The sequence below is a fragment of the Monodelphis domestica genome, chromosome 4, assembly GCF_027887165.1.
Source record: "Monodelphis domestica isolate mMonDom1 chromosome 4, mMonDom1.pri, whole genome shotgun sequence".
NCBI classification, from domain to species: Eukaryota; Metazoa; Chordata; class Mammalia; order Didelphimorphia; family Didelphidae; genus Monodelphis; species Monodelphis domestica.
Genome location: NC_077230.1, coordinates 393,929,512 through 393,953,379, shown reverse-complemented (window position 1 = coordinate 393,953,379; position 23,868 = coordinate 393,929,512). Strand labels below are relative to the sequence as shown.

At 48.2% G+C, this 23,868-nt stretch overlaps 1 protein-coding gene across 3 annotated transcripts in view; it reads left to right on the top strand.

Annotated features, from left to right (window-relative positions):
* The first annotated feature begins 2,492 nt into the window (after positions 1-2,492).
* The window catches only part of PLEKHM2 (pleckstrin homology and RUN domain containing M2), a 66,224-nt gene continuing 44,848 nt past the window's right edge, over positions 2,493-23,868 (top strand). Inside the window, exon 1 of one of the 3 annotated variants that reach the window (XM_056795737.1) lies at positions 2,493-2,830. In XM_056795737.1, coding sequence (XP_056651715.1) covers positions 2,771-2,830 — 60 coding nt within the window. In that variant the 5' untranslated portion in view covers positions 2,493-2,770. The remainder of the gene's footprint in view (positions 2,831-23,868) is intronic. The other 2 variants (XM_056795735.1, XM_056795736.1) reach the window with 2 other exon arrangements.

Sequence of the window (23,868 nt, the reverse complement as noted above, 5' to 3'; positions counted from 1 at the left end):
AGGGAGGTAAGGAGGAGGAAAGGAAGGAAGGAGGGAAAGAAAGGAGAGAAGGAGGGAAGGAAGGAAAGAAAGGAAGGGAGGAAGGGAGGGGAGGAAGGAAAGAAGAAAGAAAGAAAGGAAAAAAGGAAAGAAGGAAGAAAGAAAGAAAAGGAAGGAAGGGAGAAAAAGAGAGACAGGAAGAAAAAAAAGAAAGAAAATATAGATGAGGAATAAAGAGATGGCCTTCTAGTTAGGAAGACCTGGATTCAAGTATTGCCCATGACATATACTAGCAGTTTGACCCTGGCAAGGCACTTATCCTTGACTGCCCTTCTGTCTAAGAGCTGTTAAGAAGCCAGAAAATAAGGATTTTATGAAAAGAAAAATGACCAGGGGAAAAGCCCTAACTATGCTAGGTTGTTCCATGTTTCAGTTGTGTCTGACTCTTTAAGACCCCATTTGGGGTTTTCTTGGTAAAAATACTGGAGTGATTTGCCATTTTATAGATGGGGAAACTGAGGCAAAAAAGGTTAAGTGACTTGCCCAGGGTCACACAAGCTAGTAAGTATTTGAGGCTGGATTTGGACTCGAATCTTCCTGCCTCCAAGCCTGGTGCTCAATCCACTGTGCCACCTCACTGCCCCCAACTAGTCTATAGATGACCTTCATCCTGAGATAGTAATTCCCACATAAAACCGTCCATCCCAGCCTCTCCCATTTCCCTGAAGAGCTCCTGCTGCTTAAATCATGATATTTTCCAGGGTCCCTCCTGGTGGAGGGGGCAGAGCAGGTGCAGAGGCTGGGGATAGGTAGCAGAGGATTGAGAAGGGAGATGAGGCACTTGGTGGCCGGCTCCGGTATATAGTATATAATATATTTTACACACACAATACTACATACATATTGTAATAGTGCTCGGGCTGGCTCCCTGCAAGCATGGTCCTGAGGAAGCCGGCAATCCGCCATTCTAGTATTTCATCATCATCTTTATTTCGTCCTCGGGGAGTGGTTCGGGCAGGTGAGGGATGAGCAAGCTCAGGTGATGGCAGGAATGGGGGTGCTTTTAGGGAGGGGGGGAGAGGAAGGGGAGGGAGCTTGGGGTGTCCTAGGGAAGGGGCTGGGGCAGCAGGGGTGCCTCCCCCTCCCTAATAGCCAATGACCAGAGGAAAGTTTCCAGGGGAATCCTAGCAATGACAAGAAGCTGATGGCAGAATGCTCAAAGGCTAAAATGAAGAGAGGAAGGCCAGTGAGAGCCTCAGGGGCCGGGGAGGGTCTCAAAGGGCTGGGGGGAGAGGGGGCTGGGTGACTTTCGTGGGGCTCAGGAGCCAGGCAGAGTTCCCAGGACAGCCAGGAGTGGGTTTGGAGAACAGCCAAAGCAGAAGGGACTTTATGGGGAGACAGAGGAGACCCCAGGCCTGAGCTCAGGGGACTGACCCAGGAGCTGCCCAGGGGGTGAGTGAGGGGGCTTCCGTGCCCAGAGCGGGAGGTGACCCAATTCAGGGGAAGAAGATCTGGGACCAGATCTAAGAGAGCCGGAAGGCCAGGGTCCTAGGAGAAGAGCCATAGGGTCTGGGAGGTCCTGAGAGGCACGGGGCTGGGAGTGGGGCTCAGAGCTGGCCCGGGTGGGCGTCCTTGGGGAAGCCATGGGGTCGGTGGAAGGGGCGGAGGGTCTCTGGATTTGGGTCGAGGACCCATAAGGCCGCGGTGTCCGGGGGGGGAACTACCAGGAGGAGCTGGAAGGGCAGAGTGTCCTGGGAGCAGAACCAAGGGGGCAGCTGGGGACGGGGGAGGCGCAGGCTGAGGGGCCTCGGCTGAGAGGGCCGGGAAGGTCACAGTGTCCCGGAAGCAGGGAGCCGCAGGGGATCGCAGGCTGACAGGTCCGGGGAGAGGAGCTGGGAGCCCCAGGCAGGCTAGGGAGGAAGTGAGAGTCCCCGGGTGTCGGGCCTGAGTGGCCCGGCTGAGGGCCAGGAAGGTTTGTGGTGAGAAGGTGAGAGCCTCTCAGCAGCCTAGGGGAATGGGAGCTCCGTGTTCCCGGACTCAGGTCTAAGAGTGTCGGAGTTTAAGGGCCAGAAAGGTCACGTTATCCCGAGAGGGCTGGGGGTCCTGGACAGACTAGGGCCGTGGGTCAGGAGGGTCCCAGGGACCCAGGAGCCGGGGAGAGGGGCGCCAAATGGAGCGGGTCTGGGGGTCTCTGAGCAGATTAGGGGGATGGGAGTCCCAGGTTCCCTGGCTCAGGTCTAGGGGAGCCTGAGTGTTCTGGCTGAGGCTCGGGGTGGGGGTCGCCCTGTTTGGGGCGCTCCAAAGAGGGTCGCAGCGTCCAGCCTGACACTCAGGAAGGTCCTCGGATCCTAGGCTTAGATATGGGGGGGACTGACTGTTTGGGGCTGAGGATAAAGGTGGGTGTTTCCTGGTCCCGGGACGCTACGGGCCGGTCCCGGGCAGGCGGGGTGGAGCCGGGCCGGCCCCTCTCCTGACATCAGTTCCTGCCGCCAGGCGCGGCTCCTCCCCGCCCCCGCCGCGCCTGCCCTCCCTCCCGGTCCGGCCCCACGAGCCGCCTGCGCGGAGCCCGGGCCCGGGGCGCGGGGCGGCGCACGCAGCAGCGCAGGGGGCGCGGGGCGGCCCGCGCGGAGCCGCCACCACGGAGCCCCCGGGCGGCGGCTGGAGGCAGCGGGAGCCGGAGCCGGAGCAGCCCCGGGAGCGGTTGGCCGCAGCGGCGGGGGCGGCCCGGCGGGGGAGGAGACGGCGCGGCGGCGGCGGCCCCGGCCCGGGCACGGGCAGCGCCTTCGGCACCATGGAGCCCGGCGAGGTGAAGGACCGCATTCTGGAGAACATCTCCCTGTCTGTGAAGAAGGTAAGGACCAACCCCCAGCCCACCGTCCTCCTCCTCGAACCTTGCGAGCCCCCCCATCCCTAGCCTGTTCCCCGCCGAAGTTCCTGGGGGAGCCTCGCCCCACTTCCAGCCCCCTACGCTTCTCCCGCCCTGTGACATCAGCTGGTCCCCTTCAGCCCCCTGGGGGGGGGAGGGACTGGCTCCACCCCCCAGCACCCCACCCCCACCCTGCTGTGGGCTAGCGCGAGGGGAAGGGGAAAGGGGTGACCCACCTGAGCCCCCGGGGTCTCTCCAGCTCTTAGAAAGAGCAGAGCTGAGGCCAGCTTCATGGTAGTGTGGAAATGACAGCTCTGGGGACCCACGGGCCACCCCAACCCTGCCGGGGCACCGGGCACCTGCTAGGTGGCCCCCTACAGCCAGGGACACCCCTCTTCTCGTCAGCTTCAGCAGCCAAGGGACCCCTCCTCTGCTAGGTGACCCCCGCCAGCAAGGGCTGCCCCCTCACTTACTCAGGGGCCCCTCTCCCGTGCTTCCCTTCGCTTGGCAGAGGTGATTGACAAGACCTGCAGGTGCCCCCTGTCAAACCCTTCCCAAGCCGGGGACCTCCCCCCTCCCGCGCCCCACCTTGGCTGAGGGTGGCTCCGGTGACAGAGCAGCCCGGTCCCCCCTGCTTCCTCGCCGGGACTTCCCCAAACTCACTTGCTCCGGGGTTGGAGGAACCAGGAATGAGGGAGCCCCGGAGCCCTCTCCCTGAAGCAGTTTCTCCTCTTCCTCTGCCCCTTTTTCCAGCTCTGGTCCTGGGTGGTTGGGAGATGGAGGAGGCGGCTCGGAAAGGGGCCCATGGGCGCCACTTGAGTTTGGGGGTGCAGAATGTTCGCCGTGTCTTCTTCTAGGGGCCCTTCTCCAGATGGGGTGACAAGCTTAGTCCTTAAAGAAATAAAACTCAGAGAGCCCACTGAGCCGTATTTCCACAGCCCGAGGGGACTGGCGGGTAGGGAGCCCCTAGGGGGTTGGACAGGGCCAGGGTGGGGGGGGGGAGGGGGGGAAGGACGGAGGGAGGGGGAAATGCAGGGACCTGGGGTCAGATTCTGCCCCCGGTGACCTTGGCCATCGCCCAATAGCCTCGGCTCGCTTCAGATCTCCGAGCGCCGGCAGCTTCCCTCCTGCACCCACCCCCGAACTGAAATCTCCTAAAAATAACCGTCCTGGGCTAGCGCTCGGCTCCCGGCTCCTGGGGGGAGGGCTGGGCTATCTGTTATGAAAAGGGCCATTTCGAAAAGGAACTCCTCCGTGCTGGCCAAGGATGCCGGCAGCAGCTTTCATTCTGGAGCTGAGAAATCAGGGAAAAGCCAGCCCCAGAGCGCCCAGCTTATCTGGCACTTGGTGAGAGTCACCCCCGAGATGACATTATAACAATAGATTATTATGGAGGCAACCAGGTGAAAGCACTGACCTGGAGTCGGGAGGATGAGTTCAAATCCTGCCTCCAGCATTGAGACTATTCCAGTTACTTAACTTTGCCTGAGTTTCCTCATCTGTGAAATGGAGATAATAATATAAGGAGATAAATCATGGAAAATGGGGAGATAATAGCATCTACCTCACCGGGTCATTTCCAGGACCAAATCACATATTATTTCTGATGCTTCTCTTTCTCTCTCTCTCTTTTTCTCTCTCAAACCCATTCCATTCTTCTTAGAATGAATACTCTGTTTTGGTTCCAAGGCAGAAGAATGGTAAGGGCTAGGCCATGGGGGTTAAGTGACTTGCCCAGGGTCTCATAGCTGTCTGAAGTCAGAATTGAACCCAGGACCTCCCATCTCTGGGTCTGGCTCTCAATCCACTGAACTACCTGGCTGCCCTTCAGTTATTTCTTTCTCTCTTTTTTTAATCCTTACCTTCCATCTTAGAATCAATACTGTGTATTGGTTCCAAGGCAGAAGATCGGTCAAGGGTAGGCACAATGGGGTTGAAATGACTTGCCCAGGGTCACACAGCTGGGAAGTGTCTGAGGACTAATTTGAACCCAGGACCTCCCATCTCTAGGCCTGGCTCTCAATTCACTGAGCTACCCAGCTGTCCCCCTCCAAATATGTCTAAAAGCCCTCATATTGGACACATAGTTAAATGCTTATTTCCTTCCTTTCTATGATCATTGTTAGTATTATGCCCAGCACATAGTAGGTACTGCATAAATGTTTATTCCCTTCTATGATTGGCACATAGTAGGCAGTCTATAAATATCCCTTCTATTCTTATTGTTATGACTGGCACTTAGTAGGTGGTGTATACATGCTTATTCCCTTCTCTTTTTTTGTCATCAGTATTATTCCTGGCACATGGTAGGTGCCATACAAATGCTTATTCCCTTCTATGAAGGCATTCTACAAATGTCCCTTCTATTACCTTATTATGCCTGGCACATAGTAGGGGCCATATAAATGTTTATTCTCTTCCCTTCCCTGATGGTGATAATGACAAAGACAATGAAGATGATGATGACGATGACGACGACAATGATGATGATGATGCCTGGCACAGAACTGGCACTCTCTAAATGCTTACTCCTGTCTATGATTGGCACATAGTAGGCATTTTATAAATATCCCTTATATTATCATTATTTTGCCTGACACATAGTAGGTGCAATATAAATGCTTACTTCCTTCTCTTTTGTCATCATCAGTATTCCTGGCACATAGTAGGTACCATACAAATGCTTTTTCCTTCTATGACTGGCACATGGTAGACACTCTATAAATGTCCCTTCTATTTTCATTATTATGCCTAGCACATAGTAGGGGCCGTATACATGCTTATTCTTTTCCCTTCCATGATGGCACTCTCTAAGTGCTTATTCCCTTCGATTATGATGTGGTGATGTTGCCCCTTATTGTCATGAACATTATTATTACTATTATCATAATCATTGTTGTTGTTATTTCATGGGAGGGATTAGCTTCTTTCTGCTGGACCCCAGAGGGCAGAACCAGGAGGGGTGGGCTGCCTCAGGAGGTATGGGTCATCCTTGGTCATCCTCCAGGAAAGCTAGTCATCCTGGTGTCCAGATCGACTAGGCAGCCCATTGTTAACAAAGTTCTATCTGGAAGGCTTTGCCTTTGGACTCTTTCTTGCTGACCCTAATAACTCCTTTCACCTCTCTGAGATTCAAGTTTTTTCTATCTGTAAAATAGGCAGCAGTGGATAGAGAGCCAGACTTAGAGATGAGAAGTTCTGGGTTCAAATCTGACCTCAGACACTTCCCAGCTGGGTGACCCTGGACAAGTCACTTAACTCCCATTGCCTAGCCTTGACTGCTCTTCTGCCTTGGAACCGATATACAGGGAAGGCAAGAGTTTGTTTGTTTTTTTTCCTTAAATAAAAAATAAAGTAGAAAACATTAGAGTGGGCTCTTCACAGGCTTGCAAAGCTGGTAAAGGATGGTGCAGGAGGAGCTCCTGGGCTGCACAGCTGGTTGGAAGGTCCCGTGTCCCAGAGATGATGGGATCCATTTGGGCGTTCTTGCATGATTGTTTCTCTTAGTCACAGGGAGGTCCAGCTTGGACGCGGCGGCCCCTGTGGTCCCTTCCAACCTGGATAGTCTATATTTCTTACCCCCGCCCCCAAGTAGGGCTAAATATACCACCTGGTTTTCCTAATGGGATGTGATTTCTGCTTACCCAGGAAAGGCTGAAGGAGCAAATCACTGTGAAAAGGCAATCAGTCTTTTGAATGGGAGAGATGGATGGACTGCTGACTGTAGTGATCCTATCAGTGCCGGTAATGGCATCGGTGCAGGAGGCCAGGAAGTTTGCCATTCACTTCTAATGTGTGTTTGGAGGGTGGGGGGGGAGTCACCCGTGTAGGGGTGCTGAGCGAGATGCTGGGGGAGGCAGAGTGTCAGCAGGATTTCAGAGGCTCAGGACCTGGGTGCAGGCCCCGGTTTGGACCCTGACCCAGTCCCCCAGCTTCCTCGTGCCTTGGTTTCCTGATCAGAAAAAATGAGACCAAATGAGATCTCTTCCAGCTCTAGCTTGAAATGCCAGGAGCCTATAAAATAGATTATGTGAAAATATTGCCCACCGAGACCATTAGACAACGTGCAGATGTCCTCCAGCAGTGATTGGGGCCATCTGGTCAGGTGTGACTTCACAACAGCTACAATATCATTTTTTTTAAGGTTTTGCGAAGTGCTTTGCAATTGTTATTTGATCCCTCTAGTCATCTGGAAAATGGGCATGATAATAGCAGGTGCCATGTAGGGTTGATGAGAGATAATATAGGTTAAGTTCTTGACAACCCTTAATGGGTCGAATTATTATTAAGGACAAAAGGGGAAGATGGTTGGTATTAGAATGGTTGTGGGAAAATAAAGCTCAGGATTGCATTTGGGGGTGGCTAGTGTGAACTTTAGATTAACTCCACCCTACTTAGCCTAACAAAAACAGGAATGTATACACTCCTACTTAAGGATTAAGTGTTGAGGAGGATGGCCTCTGACAGACATGTGCTAGCAAATGACAAATCAGAAACTGACAGACCCCTGGGCTATCCTAAGTCAAGCTTAAGCTACCATTGGTACAGGTGAGACACAGGAAAGTGATGTAAAACTGTCTGACTCTATGGCTCTACTAGGGACACAACTGAAAAACAAAATTACAATTGTGATTATTGATTATTAGCTCTATTAAGTGGCAGGCACAGGATTTGAATTCTGGTCTTCTTACTCTTTCACTCCTTGGGCTTTGGTTTTCTCCTTTGTAAAATGGAAGAGGTTGAACTTGGTGGCCCCTGTGCTACACTCTGATAATGTCTCCTACTAAACTGTGGGCTCTATGAGGACAGGCACTGACGTTTTCTCTACATTTTGTATGGACTTCAGGGCGATGTGTTGAACACAATCATTTCAGGGATGGCTACATGGCAGAGCAGATAGATAGAGACCACGGAAAGAAATGTGGGTGAGAATGAACAAATGGATGGATAAAACCTCCTAGTGGAGGATCAGAGGCAGCGATGGGGGGAGGAAATCACCATACTTGGTGCATGGAAATGATTTGAGGAGGCAAGTTCAAGGGCTAAAGTTTGATATTAAATATTTGAATAAAACATTTTTAAAAGTTTCAAGCAGGAACATGGTAGATAGAGAGCCAGACCTGGAGCCAGAATTGGGAGGACCCCAGTTCAAATATAACCTTATAGACTCTTCCTGGCTGTATGATCCTGGATAGGTCACTTAACTTCCATTTGCCTAACCCTTGCCTTTTGGTCTTAGAGTTGTCACTAATACAGAAAGTAAGAGCTGTTTGGTTTTTTTAAGTGGTTGTTTCTGTTTAGAGGCATGAGGGAAGACTCAGTGAAGATAAAATGGCAGCCACTTCCATCAGATTCCCATCAATATGATGACTAGAGTAGGTTCTGGAATCTTGGGGTCCCCAGTTTGTTCCTAGGGCTCACTTGAATTTGCTCCATGTCTTAAGGAAAGTTGCTTCTCTCCCTCCTTCTCCTCACTTTCCTTCCTTCAGGTCTCGGCCAGTTTCCTTTCTGTCAGCATCCATTCCCAAATCCCCCAGAATGCTTGCGCCTCCCTCTTAGACCATCTCTAGTTTATCTCATCCATCCCTTGTTTGCCCATAGTTGTTGCTCCCGTTGGACTGTAAGAGCAAGCCTCATCTCTCCCTGTTCTTTGTGACTCCCACCATATTTGGAACAGTGCCTGGCACTTATAATGCCCATTAAGTCTCTGGCTTCTCGTAGAATGGACTGAACCCTCTCCTCTTCCTTCTCAAGGATGTTATTTAAAGGAACAGGATGCAAGAGATATAGTTTGGGTTTCTGCAAAGAAAGACGTAGCCCAGAATGGCTGTGGTTGACACGATGCTGCGCTCCAGACCTCCTGAACCCAGCTGGGTAACTGTGAGCCCTTGGCTGTAGAAGGAGGAGGTTCTGCTCTAGAATCCACAGTCCTGCGTTTCCATTTAGGCTCTGTTGGCATCATAATTGGATTTCCCAGCCTTCGAGGTGTGGGAGATGAGCTCCCTGGGGTGACACCACTACCTCATTTCAATATCCATCCCACCTGACGCCCTGGCATGGGGTGGGTTTAGAGGAAAAGGAACTGAGCTGTTGGAGCTTTTGACTCAAATTCAGAGAGAGAAAATGGAAGGGGTTTTCATATGTTCTAAAGCCGGAGTGCTGGCAGAGATCTCCCAGGTGCAACCAGTGGTTGCTGGTATGATAACACCTGTCTCCTAAATGAGGGCTTTGGATTTGAATTCCAAGGTTCTTCCTGTATCTGATGAGCTCTAGGATTCACTACTGAGTAGACCAGAGTCTGGGTGCTGGGTTTTTAGGGGGAGTAATAGGAGGAAGGGTTGGAAAAGCAAGTTTGTGTATAACTTTCATGCAATATTTGAGCCTCCATGGGGATTTGTAACATAATCTGTGTTTTTCAAACTAAAATATTCAATTACTCCTAAAAAATATTAAAAACAAAACAGCCCTTTTGTTCCACAGTGACACAATTACTGCCCAGCTTTCATTTTCCATTTGGAATCCACCAAGTCCTTGAACCAAAATGAGAAAAAAACAAACACCCTAAAACTGAGCTGTTAGTTATTGGTCCAAATGATGACTTGTTTAGAGAGAATCCTTTCTATTTCAGCTTCAAGCATTTTTTTTAAAAAATCCTTACCTTCTGTCTGATTCTGTAGAATCAATATTGCATATTGATTCCAAGGCAGAAGAGCAGTAAAGACTAGGTGATTGGGGTTAAGTGACTTGCCCAGGGTCACCCAGCTCCTAGCTGAATCTGAGGTCATATTTGAACCCAAGACCTACCATCTCCAAGCCTGACTCTATCCAGTGAGCCACCTAGCTGTCCCCCATCTGTTCATTCTTACCCACATTTTTTCCTGTGGTCTCTGTGAAGGTGACCAGCATTCTTCTGGGGTTTTTTCCCCCCCAGTTTGTAGGATTTCATGAAGTTCTTTCTAGATTTCTTTGTATTCATCATACTTAAGTTATAGTGGCTTGGTTTGATTCCATTCTGTTAATAACCCACACACGATATACAGGCTCCTTTTGTTGGACTTCATTAGGGTTGGTGTTTTTTTTTTTTCCTTGGAGGGAGTATTTAGCTAGAAAGCTACTGTGACCAGTTTTGAACAGAGAACTCTTGTTTTTGTTTGTTTTTGATAACAAAGCCAGCATATATTCTACAATGTTCTCTTGCTCTCCTTTTCATTGTCTGTGGTGCAAGGCCCTGATCTTGGATTCACTAGAGAAAGAGAAAATCTAAAGATCATGGAAAGTGTGTGCTTGGCAGTATGGCTAGGTCTGAATCTGGATCTCTGTCTCTTGCTCCATCGCCAAAGCTAGGCTGGTCTCTGTCTCTGCCTCTCTCCCTCCATCTCCATAGCTGAATCTATCTCTGACTCTGTCTCTCCATCTCCATCATTTATATTTGCATATACATATACATCTGGTTCAGACTCATGATTTCATCAATTTAGGGAAGTCCCAGGATGAGAACGCCCTCCCTGATGATCTATAGTAGCCCTTCTGGAACTTAGGAGTCTTGCCTGGTCAGTTAGCCCCAATGTGGCAGAGACACAGAGATGGGAAACCTGGTCTTCCTACCTCGAGGGGCCACTTGGGGAAATAATGCCACCACATTACTGTTGGTGACTGCTTGGTACTTGGCCCATGGGATGGAATCTCAGTCCTCTCCTCAGTCCATTCTACTAAACAGCACTGAGAACATTTTCATCATGTGGACCCCACAACTGGGCCCTGATTCTGTCTCTCTGCCTGGGAAACATCCTACCCCCAGGGGTTTGTCCATTCCCTGCCAATCCTGCTTAGGTCAGACTAGCATGGAAGAAGAGAGTCCACTTTTCTTTTTGGGTTCTCTGGGTCTGATGGCTATTTTAGGGTCATCTAAATCTTGCATGGGACCAGCAGGAGTCTTTCTGTTTGGCGGCTGCTGAAGCTTAATAATTGACTGCAGCTGTTATTCAACTAGGAAAAACTGTCAGACAGCTGAACCCCCCAAATGCATGCACACTCCCCTCTCCCTCCCTCTAATCTCTCTGTCTCTCCCTCTCCTTCATTTCCTCTCTCTTCTCTTTTTGTCTCAGTCTTTTTCTCCCTTCCTCCTCCCCCTCCTCTTTGTCTCCCTCTCTTCCTCACCTCTTTCTCCCTCTCTCCCCCTCTTGTCTCTTTCTCTCTTCCCCTACAGAGTCCTCTGTTCTAATCAGCCACATTTGGTGTAGCAGTTTCAGTTCTGGGGGCATTTAGGGAAGGAAACAGGTAAGCCAGAAGAGGTCCAAAGCAGGACAAACAGGAAGGAAGCTGAAGGGTCTTGAGATCCTTCCCTTATTAGGATTAGCTGGCCTTTCTCCAGAGCTAGTAGTTTCCCTTTCCTTGGAGGTCTTCAAGTAGAAGCTGGATGGCTGACCTTTTATTGGGTACGTCAGTCACTCAGCGAGTGTTTAAGTGCCTACTGTGTGCCAGGCACTGTACTGAGATGCCAAGTGTGGTGGAAGGGAATCTTTTTCCAATGTCTATTGGACTTGAATGGACCCAGATGTCCCTCCAGCCCTGGATGTCTTAATTCTATGTGAACCTCATGATCGGGACAGTGGAAATCCCTTATTCTTCCAATTAGTTGTTAATACCTGCTATGTGCCAAGTGCTGAGGATATAAAGACAGCCCCCACCCTCAGGGAGCTCACAATCTAATAAAGCAGACAACATACAAATATCTACAAAATAATATTCAATATACACATAGATTTGTTATTGTTGAATCTTTTCCAGTAGAGTCAGAATCTTTGTGTCCCCATTTGGGGTTTTCTTGGCAAGATGTTAAAGTAGTTTGTCATCTTCTCCAGCTTATTTATTATTATTATTTTTTAAACCCTTACCTTCCGTCTTGGAGTCAATACTGTGTATTGGCTCCAAGGCAGAAGAGTGGTAAGGGCTAGGCAATGGGGGTCAAGTGACTTGCCCAGGGTCACACAGCTGGGAAGTGGCTGAAGCCAGATTTGAACCTAGGACCTCCCATCTCTAGGACTGGTTCTCAATCCACTGTCCAGCTTATTTTATAGATGAGGAAACTGAGGCAAACAGGGGTGAAGTGACTTGCCCAGGGCACGTGGCTAATAAGTATCTGAGACCAGATTTAAATTCAGGAAGAGGAGCCTTCTTGACGCCAGGCTGGTACTCCATGGTACAGCCATACACAGGACATGTACCAGCACTGAGCTCTGGCCTCTGCGGGGTCCCGTGCAGTGAGCAGAGCTGGGTAAACCTTCCCTCTCCCTCTAAGCCAGACTGAGGGGAAGCAGTAGGCCTCAGACCCACTGTGAGTCAGGGGGTGCCTCCCCCAGGCACGCGACCCCTGAAGACGTCCCCAGGCAGGAGAACTATTTGTCCCAACGGCCTCCAAGCGAGCCTGTGGATCCCTTAGAGCGTGCTCAGCCGCCAAAGACCCCGGGTCAGCCGCTGCCTCCGGGCTGGCCATCCCGGTCTTCCTGACTTTTGTCCTGCCACTGGACGTCAGTGACTGGAAGAGAGACTCAGTGGGGTGCAGCTTCATAGAAATCCGACTCACGGATGAGGCTGGAATCCCCGCAGTAATGCCGCTGGCCCTTTCCGGAAAGGATAAACAAGTAGACGGTCCACTGGAGCGGCTGCCGTGGCTATACAAAGGATCGGGCTTCCTGGTCGGGCCCCCTGCTCTTAGAGACCCCCGTGGCCAGGGCTGGTGCCCTCTGTCTGGGAGAGGCAGGGAAGGACCTTTGCTCCTTCCTAGAAGCCAGACCTCCAGGACGGAATGGAGGCTGCTCAGACGCCGAGAAGCGTTGGCAGCGTGGACGTCGGCAACGGCCCCCCACCATTTATAGTTCAGTTCATCGTCTAGACTTCAGAGACGGGCAGATGGACCGAAAGCCAGGCCTAGAGATGGGAGGTCCCGGGTGCGGACACTCCCTAGCTGGGTACCCCTGGGCGAGTCCCCTTCCCCCCACTACTGAGCCCTTACCACTCTTCTGCCTTGGAACCTAGACACAGCGCTGATTTTAACGTGGAAGGTGAGGGTTAAAAAAGAAAGAAAGCCGATGGGGAAAGGGTGAGTCATGCAGAACCTCGGACCTGCATGCAGTTTTCTTTCCTGGAGAACTGGTTGTTAAACTCTGACCAGCACGCTTCTGCATCTGCCCGTTTTGCCCACAGCCCAAATCGGAAATCCTCGCCGGCTCCCGTAGAATGCAAGCGCCTCCGCCTGGTATTTAAAGCCTCACGGAATTAGCGTCCTCTCCTCCCGCTGTCTAATTATATTAACCATTGCTCCAGCTCCCGTGCTCTGTTCCCTTCCGGCCCGCCCCATGGCTGCTGCCCGTCTGCCCGTCTCCTGCTCCGGGCATCGGCCTGGGACGGCTGCCGCCCCTGCTCTCGCCTCTGAGCAGCCTTTGCTTCCCTCCAAACCCGGTTCAGGGAACTCCTCCTCAGCGGAAGAGGCGGGCTGACCCAACGGATGGAGGAAGAGCAAAAGTGAAAAAACGCGGGCAAATACCAGATTTGATCTTCCCAAGAGCCCTGGGAGGCGGGGCGGGGCATTAGAGGCATCAGAGTGGGCAGAGACCAGGGATGTGTTCAAGGAAGGGAGGAGGAAAGCCAGCCTCGAACCCCGGGCCAGCCACAGACTTTGGCGTCTGGCAGCGGACTTTCTGCCCCCTCCGCGGTCCTCGCCCCCCAAGGGTTCCACATGAGAGAGCCCTTGCCAGGGGCCTCTAACTGGGCTGCAGCGGCCCCGGGCCCAACGGGAAAACACACTCCCCAGGAGGTGGCTACATGGGCCGCCCGGCACCATAGACGGTGAGGACTGGAGTGGGGACATGCCAAGCCCTAAGGCGGAGTAATTCCATTCTAATGACTGTCTCCCGCCTCTTTGTCTCCCTGGCCCTTCGCACACAGTAGGCACTTAATTAATGTTTATGGATGGATAATAATGAACCTACAATAATAATAGTGAATATAAGCTCCCCACAGGCCCCTGGGATGTTTCCTCACTGGGGGGCGGGGCTTGCTGAAGAAAGGACCAGATGCAGTTCACTCCTTTACTCGCTGAGTTTTGTCTCTGGGTTTGGATCCAACGTGCCGTCCTGACAGGCGGTCAGAGTGGACCTCGCGGGACCCCGAGTGCAGTGGCTGAGAGGAGGCTCTGCCTTCTGCAGGAATTTCCTCGTGTCTCATGTTCACTCCCAGGCTGGCTGGATTTTGGACAGTCAGTCCATAAATACTTATTAAATGCCTACTATGTCCCAGACTATGTACCAAGGCCCGAGTTCAAATATGGCCTCAGAAACTAACTACTGGGTAACCCTGGCAAGTTACCTCGCCCTGTTTGCCTCAGTTTCCTCACCTGTAAAATGAGCTGGAGAAGGAAATGACAAACCACTCTTGTATCTCTGCCAAGGAAACCCCAGATGAGGTCTGAAAGAAGCAGATATGACTGGAACGACTGAACAACAAATATGCCAAGCACTGTGCTAACTGCTGGTCAGGACCTGTTGTCCTTCTGGGTTGCCCTTCTCAACTCCTGCCGCCCTGATGGGGTTGTTCTTCACCAGGCTGTCCCTGTTTCCTGCTGAGCATGGGTCCAGGGCTTCTACTATGTCTCCTACTATGAGACCCTCCCCTCTCTCCATTTTGTGTCTCCCTGGAGAGTCCTGGCCTGGATAGAGGATCTTGGGGTGTCTGGGGGAACCGGGCTCCTCCTCCAGGCCCTAACCCGCTGCCATCTTCCCAGGGTGTTGGGGAGGGATACATCTGGAATTGAGAAGAAATGTCAATAAAATTTAATTAAAAAAAAACAACTGGTGTTAGTTGAGGAGATCGAATAGTGGAAACCGTGAGTGAGAGCAGAATATATTGGGATTAAATGCTTGGGAATAGAGATGGGAAAAGGAAATGATTCCTGTCTTCTGGGAGCTTGGGATCTTTCTGGGGGTGAAAATGGGCACGTTTTATACTAATGAAGAGGGTACTTTTTATACTAACTAAAGAAGAGGGTAAGTCATGGGTTTGGCCTTAGTACCCCACAGTCCCCAGTTGGAGAGATACTTTCTTCTTTCTTAGAAGCAATACTAAATATTGCTTCCAAGGCAGAAGAGCAGTAAGGGCTAGGCAATGGGGGCGAAGTGACTTGTCCAGGGTCACACAGCTAGGAAGTGTCTGAGGCCACATTTGTGGGAGAGATTCTTCTCCAGTGTCCAGAGGGCTTTCCCTTCTCATCCAGGTGTTAGTACTCCCCCTCTTAGTTCCAGTGTATGTGACATCATTGAAGCTTCCAGGGATGCCCCCAAAAGAGTCAATTCTGTTCTTTTCCTTCCTGGTTATGATGCAAACTTCCCACCATCTGCTGGGCATTTGGTCATGGTTTCCTAGGTCCAGGTTTGGGGATGCCAGTAGTGGTCAGGGGAGAAGACCAGCTCCTAGGCCTGGAGACGCCATTCTTCAAAGTCAATCTCTCTTTCTCTCTCTCTCTCTCTCTCTCTCTCTCTCTCTCTCTCTCTCTCTCTCTCTCTCTCTCTCTCTCTCTCCCTCTTGATCTGTCTGTCTATCTGTCTATATCTATCTATGTCTATATTTGTCTATCAATCTATTGATCTGTATATAAATATCAATCTATCAATCTGTCTGTCTATATCTGTCTATAGCTATCAATCAATCTATGTTTATATCTATCTATCCATCCGTCCATCTATCCATCTATCTGTCCATCTATCCATCCACCTATATCTATCTATCCATCCATCTATCTGTCTGTCTGTCCATCCGTCCGTCCGTCTATCCATATCCATCCATCTATCTATCTATCTATCTATCTATCTATCTATCTATCTGTCTGTCTGTCTGTCTGTCTGTCTGTCTGTCTGTCTATCTATCTATCTATCTATCTACCATCTCTCAGCTAGGAAGTGTCTAAGGACAAATTTAAACCTAGGACTTCCTGTCTCTAGGCCTGGCTCTGAATCCACTGAGCCACCTCTCTGCCCCTAAAAGCCATATTAATGTCCTCTTTTTGTGCCACATCTTGCTTGTTTCTCCCCCCGCCCCCCCAAGGGCCAAAGGCTCTCATGACTCTGATTCCTGGCAGGGAGGTTTCTCGGGGAGAGTTCATTTGGCCACAGCCAGACCTTGGGGCATCGATTAGCTCATTAGCTCAGACCCATGGAACCAGAAGAGCGACTTGGCTGCTTTTGTCTGTCTGTGCAGCCTTCGATGAGTAGGAGTCCAGCTGCTTAGCATTGTGGGCAGCCCAGGCAGCCTTTCTGGTCCTGGCAGTGGAGGGTGACTTCAGTTCAAGGCAGGCTCTCGTCATGCCCTCTCTCCAAGAATCTCCCCCAGAAACCAGTAGCTGCCAGGGCTCTGGAGGACTGACTAGCCTTTTAGAGGCTCCGATTTTCCCACCCACTGTGCTAGGGGGCATATTGTAGAACAGTGGTCTGGGCCAAAGCTGGATGGGGAAGAATAAAGCTTTGTTCCACCCCGGACACTCATTCTCTAAGCAGTCCAGAGCAGAGGCTGCCTCCAAACCTTCTCCGCTTCCATTTTGTTTGACACAACAAGAAGGATCCAAGAATTGTTAACCCCAGACTCTGGTGGCACCAACGTGTTGTCCATTGTTTCAGTCCTGTTTTTATGGACCCCATTTGGGGTTTTCTTGGCAGAGATACTGGAGCAGTTGGCCATTTCCTTCTCCAGCTCATTGGACAGATGGGGAAACTGAGGCAAACAGGGTGAAGTGACTCACTCAGGGCCACATAGCTAGGACATGTCTGACGCCAGATTTGAACCCAGAAAGATGAGTCTTCCTGATTTCAGGCCTAGTGCTCTATCCACAGTACTACCTAGCTGCCCCTCACATTCCTTAATGTGACTTAATAAGAGGCAATTGGTGGTGCCATCATGCACAGAGTTCTGGACCTGAAGACAAAAAGACCTGATTCAAAAAAGCCCTTCCTCTTCAAGTCATCCTCAAAAACTCCTAGGTCAGTTTGGGCATGCTTTATTCCTGTTCAGGCTCTGTGGAAACTCCCAGTGAGGAAACTCCCTCCACCAGTCTAGATAATCATCTTTGGAGTTGGCCTAATAGTTGAGTGACTTCAATCAGAGTCAAGTCCAGCCAGGACTTGAATGCAGGACAAGAATAGTAATTTGTACCTTTCTCCTGGGGTTACTGTGAGGATCCAATCAGATAATATGGGGTGTTTCAAAAGTCTTAATGTCATTCTAAAGCTGAAATTTAAGGGTGGAAGGAGACAGAAAGAAAGGGGAGAGATAGCAGGGTGGAGGGAGGGAGAGACAGAGTCTGACAGAGACAGCGGTAACATTTGGGTTCCACGTCCTTAAGAATTACTCTTGGCCTCTTGAACAAGAAAAAGCTGTTGTCAAGGCATTAGTTGCCAATTTTGCCATATCCCTTCCAACACTTTTTCTTTTTTCTCTTCTCTTCTCTTCTCTTCTCTTCTCTTCTCTTCTCTTCTCTTCTCTTCTCTTCTCTTCTCTTCTCTTCTCTTCTCTTCTCTTCTCTTCTCTTCCTTTCCTTTCCTTTCCTTTCCTTTCCTTTCCTTTCCTTTCCTTTCCTTTCCTTTCCTTTCCTTTCCTTTCCTTTCCTTTCCTTTCCTTTCCTTTCCTTTCCTTTCCTTTCCTTTCCTTTCCTTTTCTTTTCCTTTCTAAACCCTCACCTTTTTTCTAAACCCTCACAGTATTGGAATCAATACTGTGTATTGGTTCCAAGGTATAAGAGTGGTAAGGGCTAGGCAAAGGGGGTCAAGTGACTTGACCAGGGTCACACAGCTAGGAAGTGGCTGAGGCCAGATTTGAACCCAGGACCTCCCATCTCTAGGCCTGGCTCTCAATCCACTGAGCTACCTAGTTGCACCCCACTTATTATTTTCCTTTACTGTCATATTGGCCAATCTGCTAGATGTGAGGTGGTTGGTACCTCAAAGTTTTGATTTGCATTTCTCTAATCCTTTCATATTCCTTTGACCAATTTGTCAATTGGGGAATGGCTTGATTTTTTTGTAAATTTGACTTAGTTCCTTATATATTTCTACATAAAGGAAATTTATATATAAAGGAAATTAAATCTTTGTCAGAGAGTTTTGTTATCATTTTTTCCCCAGTTTGTTACTTCCCTTCTAATTTTGGTTGCATTGGTTTCGTTTGTACAAACCCTTTTTAATTTAACATAATAAAAATTATTCATTTTATATCTTGTATATATATTCACTTATGTTCTCTGTCTCTTGCTTGGTCTTAAATTCTTTCCTTTCTCATAGATCTGAAAGGCATACTATTCTATGTTCTCCTAATTTATTTATGATTTCACTGGATTAGCTTCCAATTCCCTATTCAATCTTCCCCAGACCATTCTTCCCAGGAATTTGTATATATCCCAGGATTTGTAAATTTGTAAATATCCCAGGAAGATCCCAGCATCTTCCCATAAGTTTATATCCAGAATCCCAATTTAATAATCTCGTTAAAGTGAAGGGAGTTGTGACACTTCCTGGGGGCGGACTCCAGTTTAATCCCTTCTAGAGTTCTAGGGAGGAGTTTGGCTTTAGATGAGTCAACATCCTGGTCACAAGCCTGGGTGGAAGAAGGCCATGTTCTTCTCTTTAAGTTTTTATCACCCTTAACCCATTTACTTAATAAAGGGCCCTTTTCCTTTTGTCTTTGACCTGCCCCACCCATTTTTCCTAGGGACTTTTTCTAGGAGTTTGGGAAGGGAAAAATAAAAAAGATTTTTTAAAAAAATTCTGTCCCAGAATTCAAAGCAGGATTGGAACTCATGGTTTCTTGACAGCAAGTCTAAAACTGTTAATCATTGAAGGTACTAAAGAGGAAGGCTGTAGTGTCCAAAGGGACAGAGAAGCCAAAGATCTTGGCCATTAGATGGATGAAATAGTCCTGGGTCATCCTTAAAAAATGAGGCTAAAACTGAGATAGAATGTCGTGAAAATATAAAGAGCAGGGGTGGCCCCAAAGAAGGTTTAAGCATTGGTACCTCCCTGCTCTCCTTTGCAGAGGTAGAGGCCCCATGGATGTGTAACATGGCATTCAAGCTCAGTTTTCTTTTGGATGGACCCTTTGGGTTTGTGGATTTTTTTTTCTTCTTGATCTTTTTTATTAGGGATGGCCCTCAGTATGGGAGAAGGGGAAGAAAAGGGCAAATCAAGGTGCTATAAAAACAAAAGATAGCGATACTAATTATTAAAAAACAATAAAAGCTCAGCTTTGTGAGATATGGGTTGCCTGGGGCTCTCCCACTGTTCACTGGGATGCCAAGCTTTCCTTTCTGAGTCTTAAACAAAGCCCTGCCACTTTGGCTTCTTGTTTGTTTTTGGTTTTCCTATTTTTCTTTTTAAGTTGTATTTTCCTCCCTCCTTTCTCTCTACCTGCCTTGGAGATGACAATAATCTGATATAGATCATACATGTGCTTAACCCCATTACTTTGGAAGTCTGGGGCCTAAAGGAACCTTAAAAAAAAAGATTTGGTATATAATATAATATTATATTATATTATAATATATTATGATATGATATATATATATATAAAACATACTATCATGTTTACAATAATATTGACAACATTGAGGTTTTGAAATACTGCCTTAAGTTGACAATTTTGTTGGTTAGTCATTTTTCAGTTGTGTCTAACTCTTTGTGACCCTATTTGGAGTTGATTATTATTATTATTATTATTATTGTTACTATTATTTCAGTTACATGTAATCATTTTCAATACACATTTTCTGATATTGTAAGATCCAAATTGTCTCTCTCCCTCCTTCTCTTCCCTCTCCCTCACAGAGATGGTAAACAATTCGATCTGGGTTATACGTATACAATATAATATAATATATATAAATATAATATATAATTTGATGTATATTCTCATGTAAAATATAGTTCTCTATTGGTCATTGTTGTAAGAGAATACTCATATGAAACCAAAACCCATTTGATATTTTCTTGGCAAAGATACTGGAGTGGTTTACCATTTCCTTCTCCAGCTCTTTTACAGATGAAGAAACAGAGGCAGATAGAGTTAAGCAACTTACCCAGGGTCACACAGCTAGTAAGTGTCTAAGGTTGGATTTGAACTCGGGTCTTCCTCACTTCAGACTCTGTTTTATATCTGTTTTCTCTTATGCTCACAACTGTCCTGTGGGGTATGTAGTCCAAGTATGATTTCCATTTTACAGATGAGAAAAAGGCATCATATGCCATATCACATTTATTTCTGAATGTACTTCTCCCTTCTCCTACCCATGAGCACTCCTTAAAAGTAACAATAATAATAAAAACAAATATTTATATAGCCAGGAATGGTCAGCTGGGTACCACAGTGCACAGAGCACTGGGTCTAGAGTCACAAACACCTGAATTCAAATCTGGACTTGGGCACTTAACTAGCTGTGTGAGTCCCTGAATCTTGTATGCCTCAGTTTCCTCAATTGTCAAATGAAATGAAGAAGGAAATGGTAAACCATTCCAGTATCTTTGCCAAGAAAACCCCAAATGAAGTTATGAAGAGTCAGATACAACTAAATCCACCAAATGATGTAGCCAACAAATCAATTATCAACCAATGACAAGCATTTATTAAACACTTACTGATGAAATGATGTAGTAAGATTTGCCAAGTCCTTTACAGATATTTTTGATTGTCACAACCACCTTGGGAAGTAGATGCTGTTATCACCCCCGCTTTCCAGATGAGGAAACTGAGGTTGACTGAGATAAAGAGACTTGCCCAGGATCACATAAGCTCTTAAGTGTTTGAGGCCAGATGTCTTCCTGACTTGAGGAGACAAGGAGGAGAGGTTCAAAAGGCTGACTGAGCCTCAATTACAAAATTATACAAAGCATTACTCAGAAATAGAAATAATACAGTGTCAGAAATGCCACTAAACCTTCTCCTATCTTTATATATGTGCATCTATATCCACACACGTGTGTGTGTGTGTGTGTGTGTGTGTGTGTGTGTGTGTGTGTGTGTGTGTGTCTCCATCTGCACTTGAGTCTGTCTCCTCTCTCATCAGTGGATGGGTGGCATGTTTTATCACGAGTTCTCTGTCACCGTGGTGGGTCTTTATATTTCTATGACCCCCCCCCCCAAGTTGGCTTAGGGATTCCCCGGTTCATGGACACCTGCTTTTGTTTCCCAGATCTTTTCACCAGACAGGTACTTACTGTGTCTGAGGTAGTGAAGTGATATGATGCAAAGGATGTCATGAGCCATGGAGCTCCAGAGTGATGGCTTAGAGTCTACATCCCCAGTCATGTCCCCATCGACCCATGTGATCAAGCAGTTGTTTTTCTTCTGTGTTTCCTCTCCCACAGTTCTTCCTCTGGATGTGGATAGCATCTTTCTCATAAGTCCCTCCTAATTGTCCTGGATCACTGCATTGCTGCTAGTAGAGAAGTCCTTTACATTCGATTGTGCCACAGTGTATCAGTCTCTGTGTACAATGTTCTCCTGGCTCTGCTCCTTTCACTCTGCGTCACTTTCTGGAGGTCGTTCTAGTTCACATGGAATCCCTCCAGTTCATTATTCCTTTCAGTATAATAGTATTCCTTCACCAATGTGTTCAGCCATTCCCCAATTGGAGGGCATCCCCTCATCAAGCCTTTTAAGTTTAGAGAGGTGCTGGCTCCTTGGCTCAGTAAGAAGGCAGATGAGATTCAGTTTCGTGCTGATAGTACAGCACAATGCCCTGGTGGCTACTTATGGGCCAAAGAGCTCTGGTGTGTCTCAGCCCCTCAGCACTGATGGAGCCCCACTGATCTGTGATGAGGACTGGATCCTGGAGAGACGGGCAGAATACTTCCATGATGGTCTCATAGACTGTCATCAGACGATGCTGATAAAAACACAGAGAACAAACCAATCCTACATTCCAGTGGGGCAGACAGCAAATAGATAAATCTGTTCTAAATAAAAAGAAAGAGAATAAATACAAATATTTGGAAAGCAGGCATTTTGGGAGGGAGAGCACTGAGATGGGGAGATCAGAGAGGAGGGAAGGAGAAAGGGAGGCATTTCAGGCACAGGGGACAGACAGTGCCAAGATAAAGGGGGGGTGGAATGTGCGAGGCAATGTGCTAATCTCTAGGGGTAGACAAAAATGAATCAGTCCCCACCCTCCAAAGAGCTGACTTTCTACTGTGGGAGATATGCACCTATTGACCAGTCACTCACAAAAAATTTATTGCAAGTGGGGGCAGCTGGGTAGCTCAGTGGATTGAGAGCCAGACCTGAAATGGGAGGTCCTGGGTACAAATCTGGCCAGAGAAGCTTCCTAGCTGTGTGACCCTGGGCAAGTCACTTCATCCCTATTGCCTGGTCCTTACTGCCTTGGAACTAATATGGAAGGGAAGGACTTTTTTTTTTTTAAGTGCCTCATATATCCTGGGCAACATACTAGCCAAGCAGCAAGGATACAGAAACAAATGATGAAGTCTCTATCCTCAAGAAGCTTATTGTTCTGCTTGAGTTACACAACACATGGAGATATGTACAAAACTCTTAGAAAGTTATTGTGAAGTAGTGTTAAGAGGGAGAGGACCCTGAGAAGGGGTGGGGGAAGAGCCCAGAAGCCTCTCCTGTCTGGCACTTGGCAGCCCCTCAGTACCCATGTGGCCTCTCATCCACGAGGTGTCTGGCTGATGTTGGGATTGGAATAACTGCAGGCTCTGGGAGATTGGGTATTTCCCCTCTCTCCAGGGTTGGATATCTATTTTTGGGAGCCCAGATCAGAAACTTCTCCACTGTGGAGGGTTAACAGAAGAAGGCCACAGCGCTGGGGTAAACTTCCTTTTGTACTGCAGATGCACTTTCAGAGGGTCCACGGAAAAAGAGGATCCAGTTATCTTCTGACATCCTCTCACTGTCTCCTGTAATGTAAAGCCTGAGCAATAGATTGAGGAAGAGTTGTGTAATGCTCTCAGGGTCAGGAAACTCCGAGTTCAAGTCCTTCCTCTAACATGTAGCAGCTGTGAGACCCTGGGCAAGTACCTTATTCTCTCCATGCCCCAGGGCACTCTCTGAGGATTTAAGTTGTAAACAGGTGGCTGACCTGTGTTTGTGGAAGGAATTTCTACTTTAGGGATGAATTGGTTTAAATGATAGATCTGAGGTCAGTGAGATGGCACCAGACCTGGAGATGGGAGGACCTGGGTTCAAATTTGGCCTCAGACACTTCCTAGCTCTATGGCCCTGAGCAAGTCATTTAACCTGTTTGCCTAACCCTTGCCCTTCTGTCTTAGAGTGGTTATTAAGACAGAAAGTCAGGATTTGAGAAGTCTGCAGGAAGCTTAAAGCCCAAGGGTAATTCTAAGTCTTCCAGGTAACCAGCCCTCTGGCCGGATTTCAAGCCCTGAGCTTCTCTGAAAGCACCTCCTTCCCAGGATGGTCAAGGTAATAATTGTAAAGGGCTAAGCACAGTGCTTGACTCATAGTGAGCACTTTATTATTTTTTTATTTTTATTTTTTGGGTTACAATATTTCCCTCTCTCCCCTCCACCCACCCTTCCCGCAGCCCATGCGTAATTTCATTGGGTATTACTTGTGTCCTTGATCAGAAACTATTTCCATCTTGTTGTTTGTGCTAGGATGTTCATCCAGAGCCTATATTCTCAATCATATCCCCTCGACCCATGTGATCAAGCAGTTGTTTTTCGTCTGTGTTTCTACTTCCATACTTCTTCCTCTGGGTGTGGATCGCATCTTTCTCGTAGATCCCTCCAAGTTGTTCAGGATCATTGCAATGCCACTAATGGAGAAGTCCATTACATTCAATTGTGCCACAGTGTATCCACCTCTATGTACAATGTTTTCCTGGTTCTGCTCCTCTCACTCTGCATCAATTCCTGGAGGTTGTTCCAGTCCCCATGGACTTCCTCCCATAGTGGGCACTTTAGAGATGCTCTCTCTTATTATTGTTGTCGTTATGATTATTATTGTTCCTT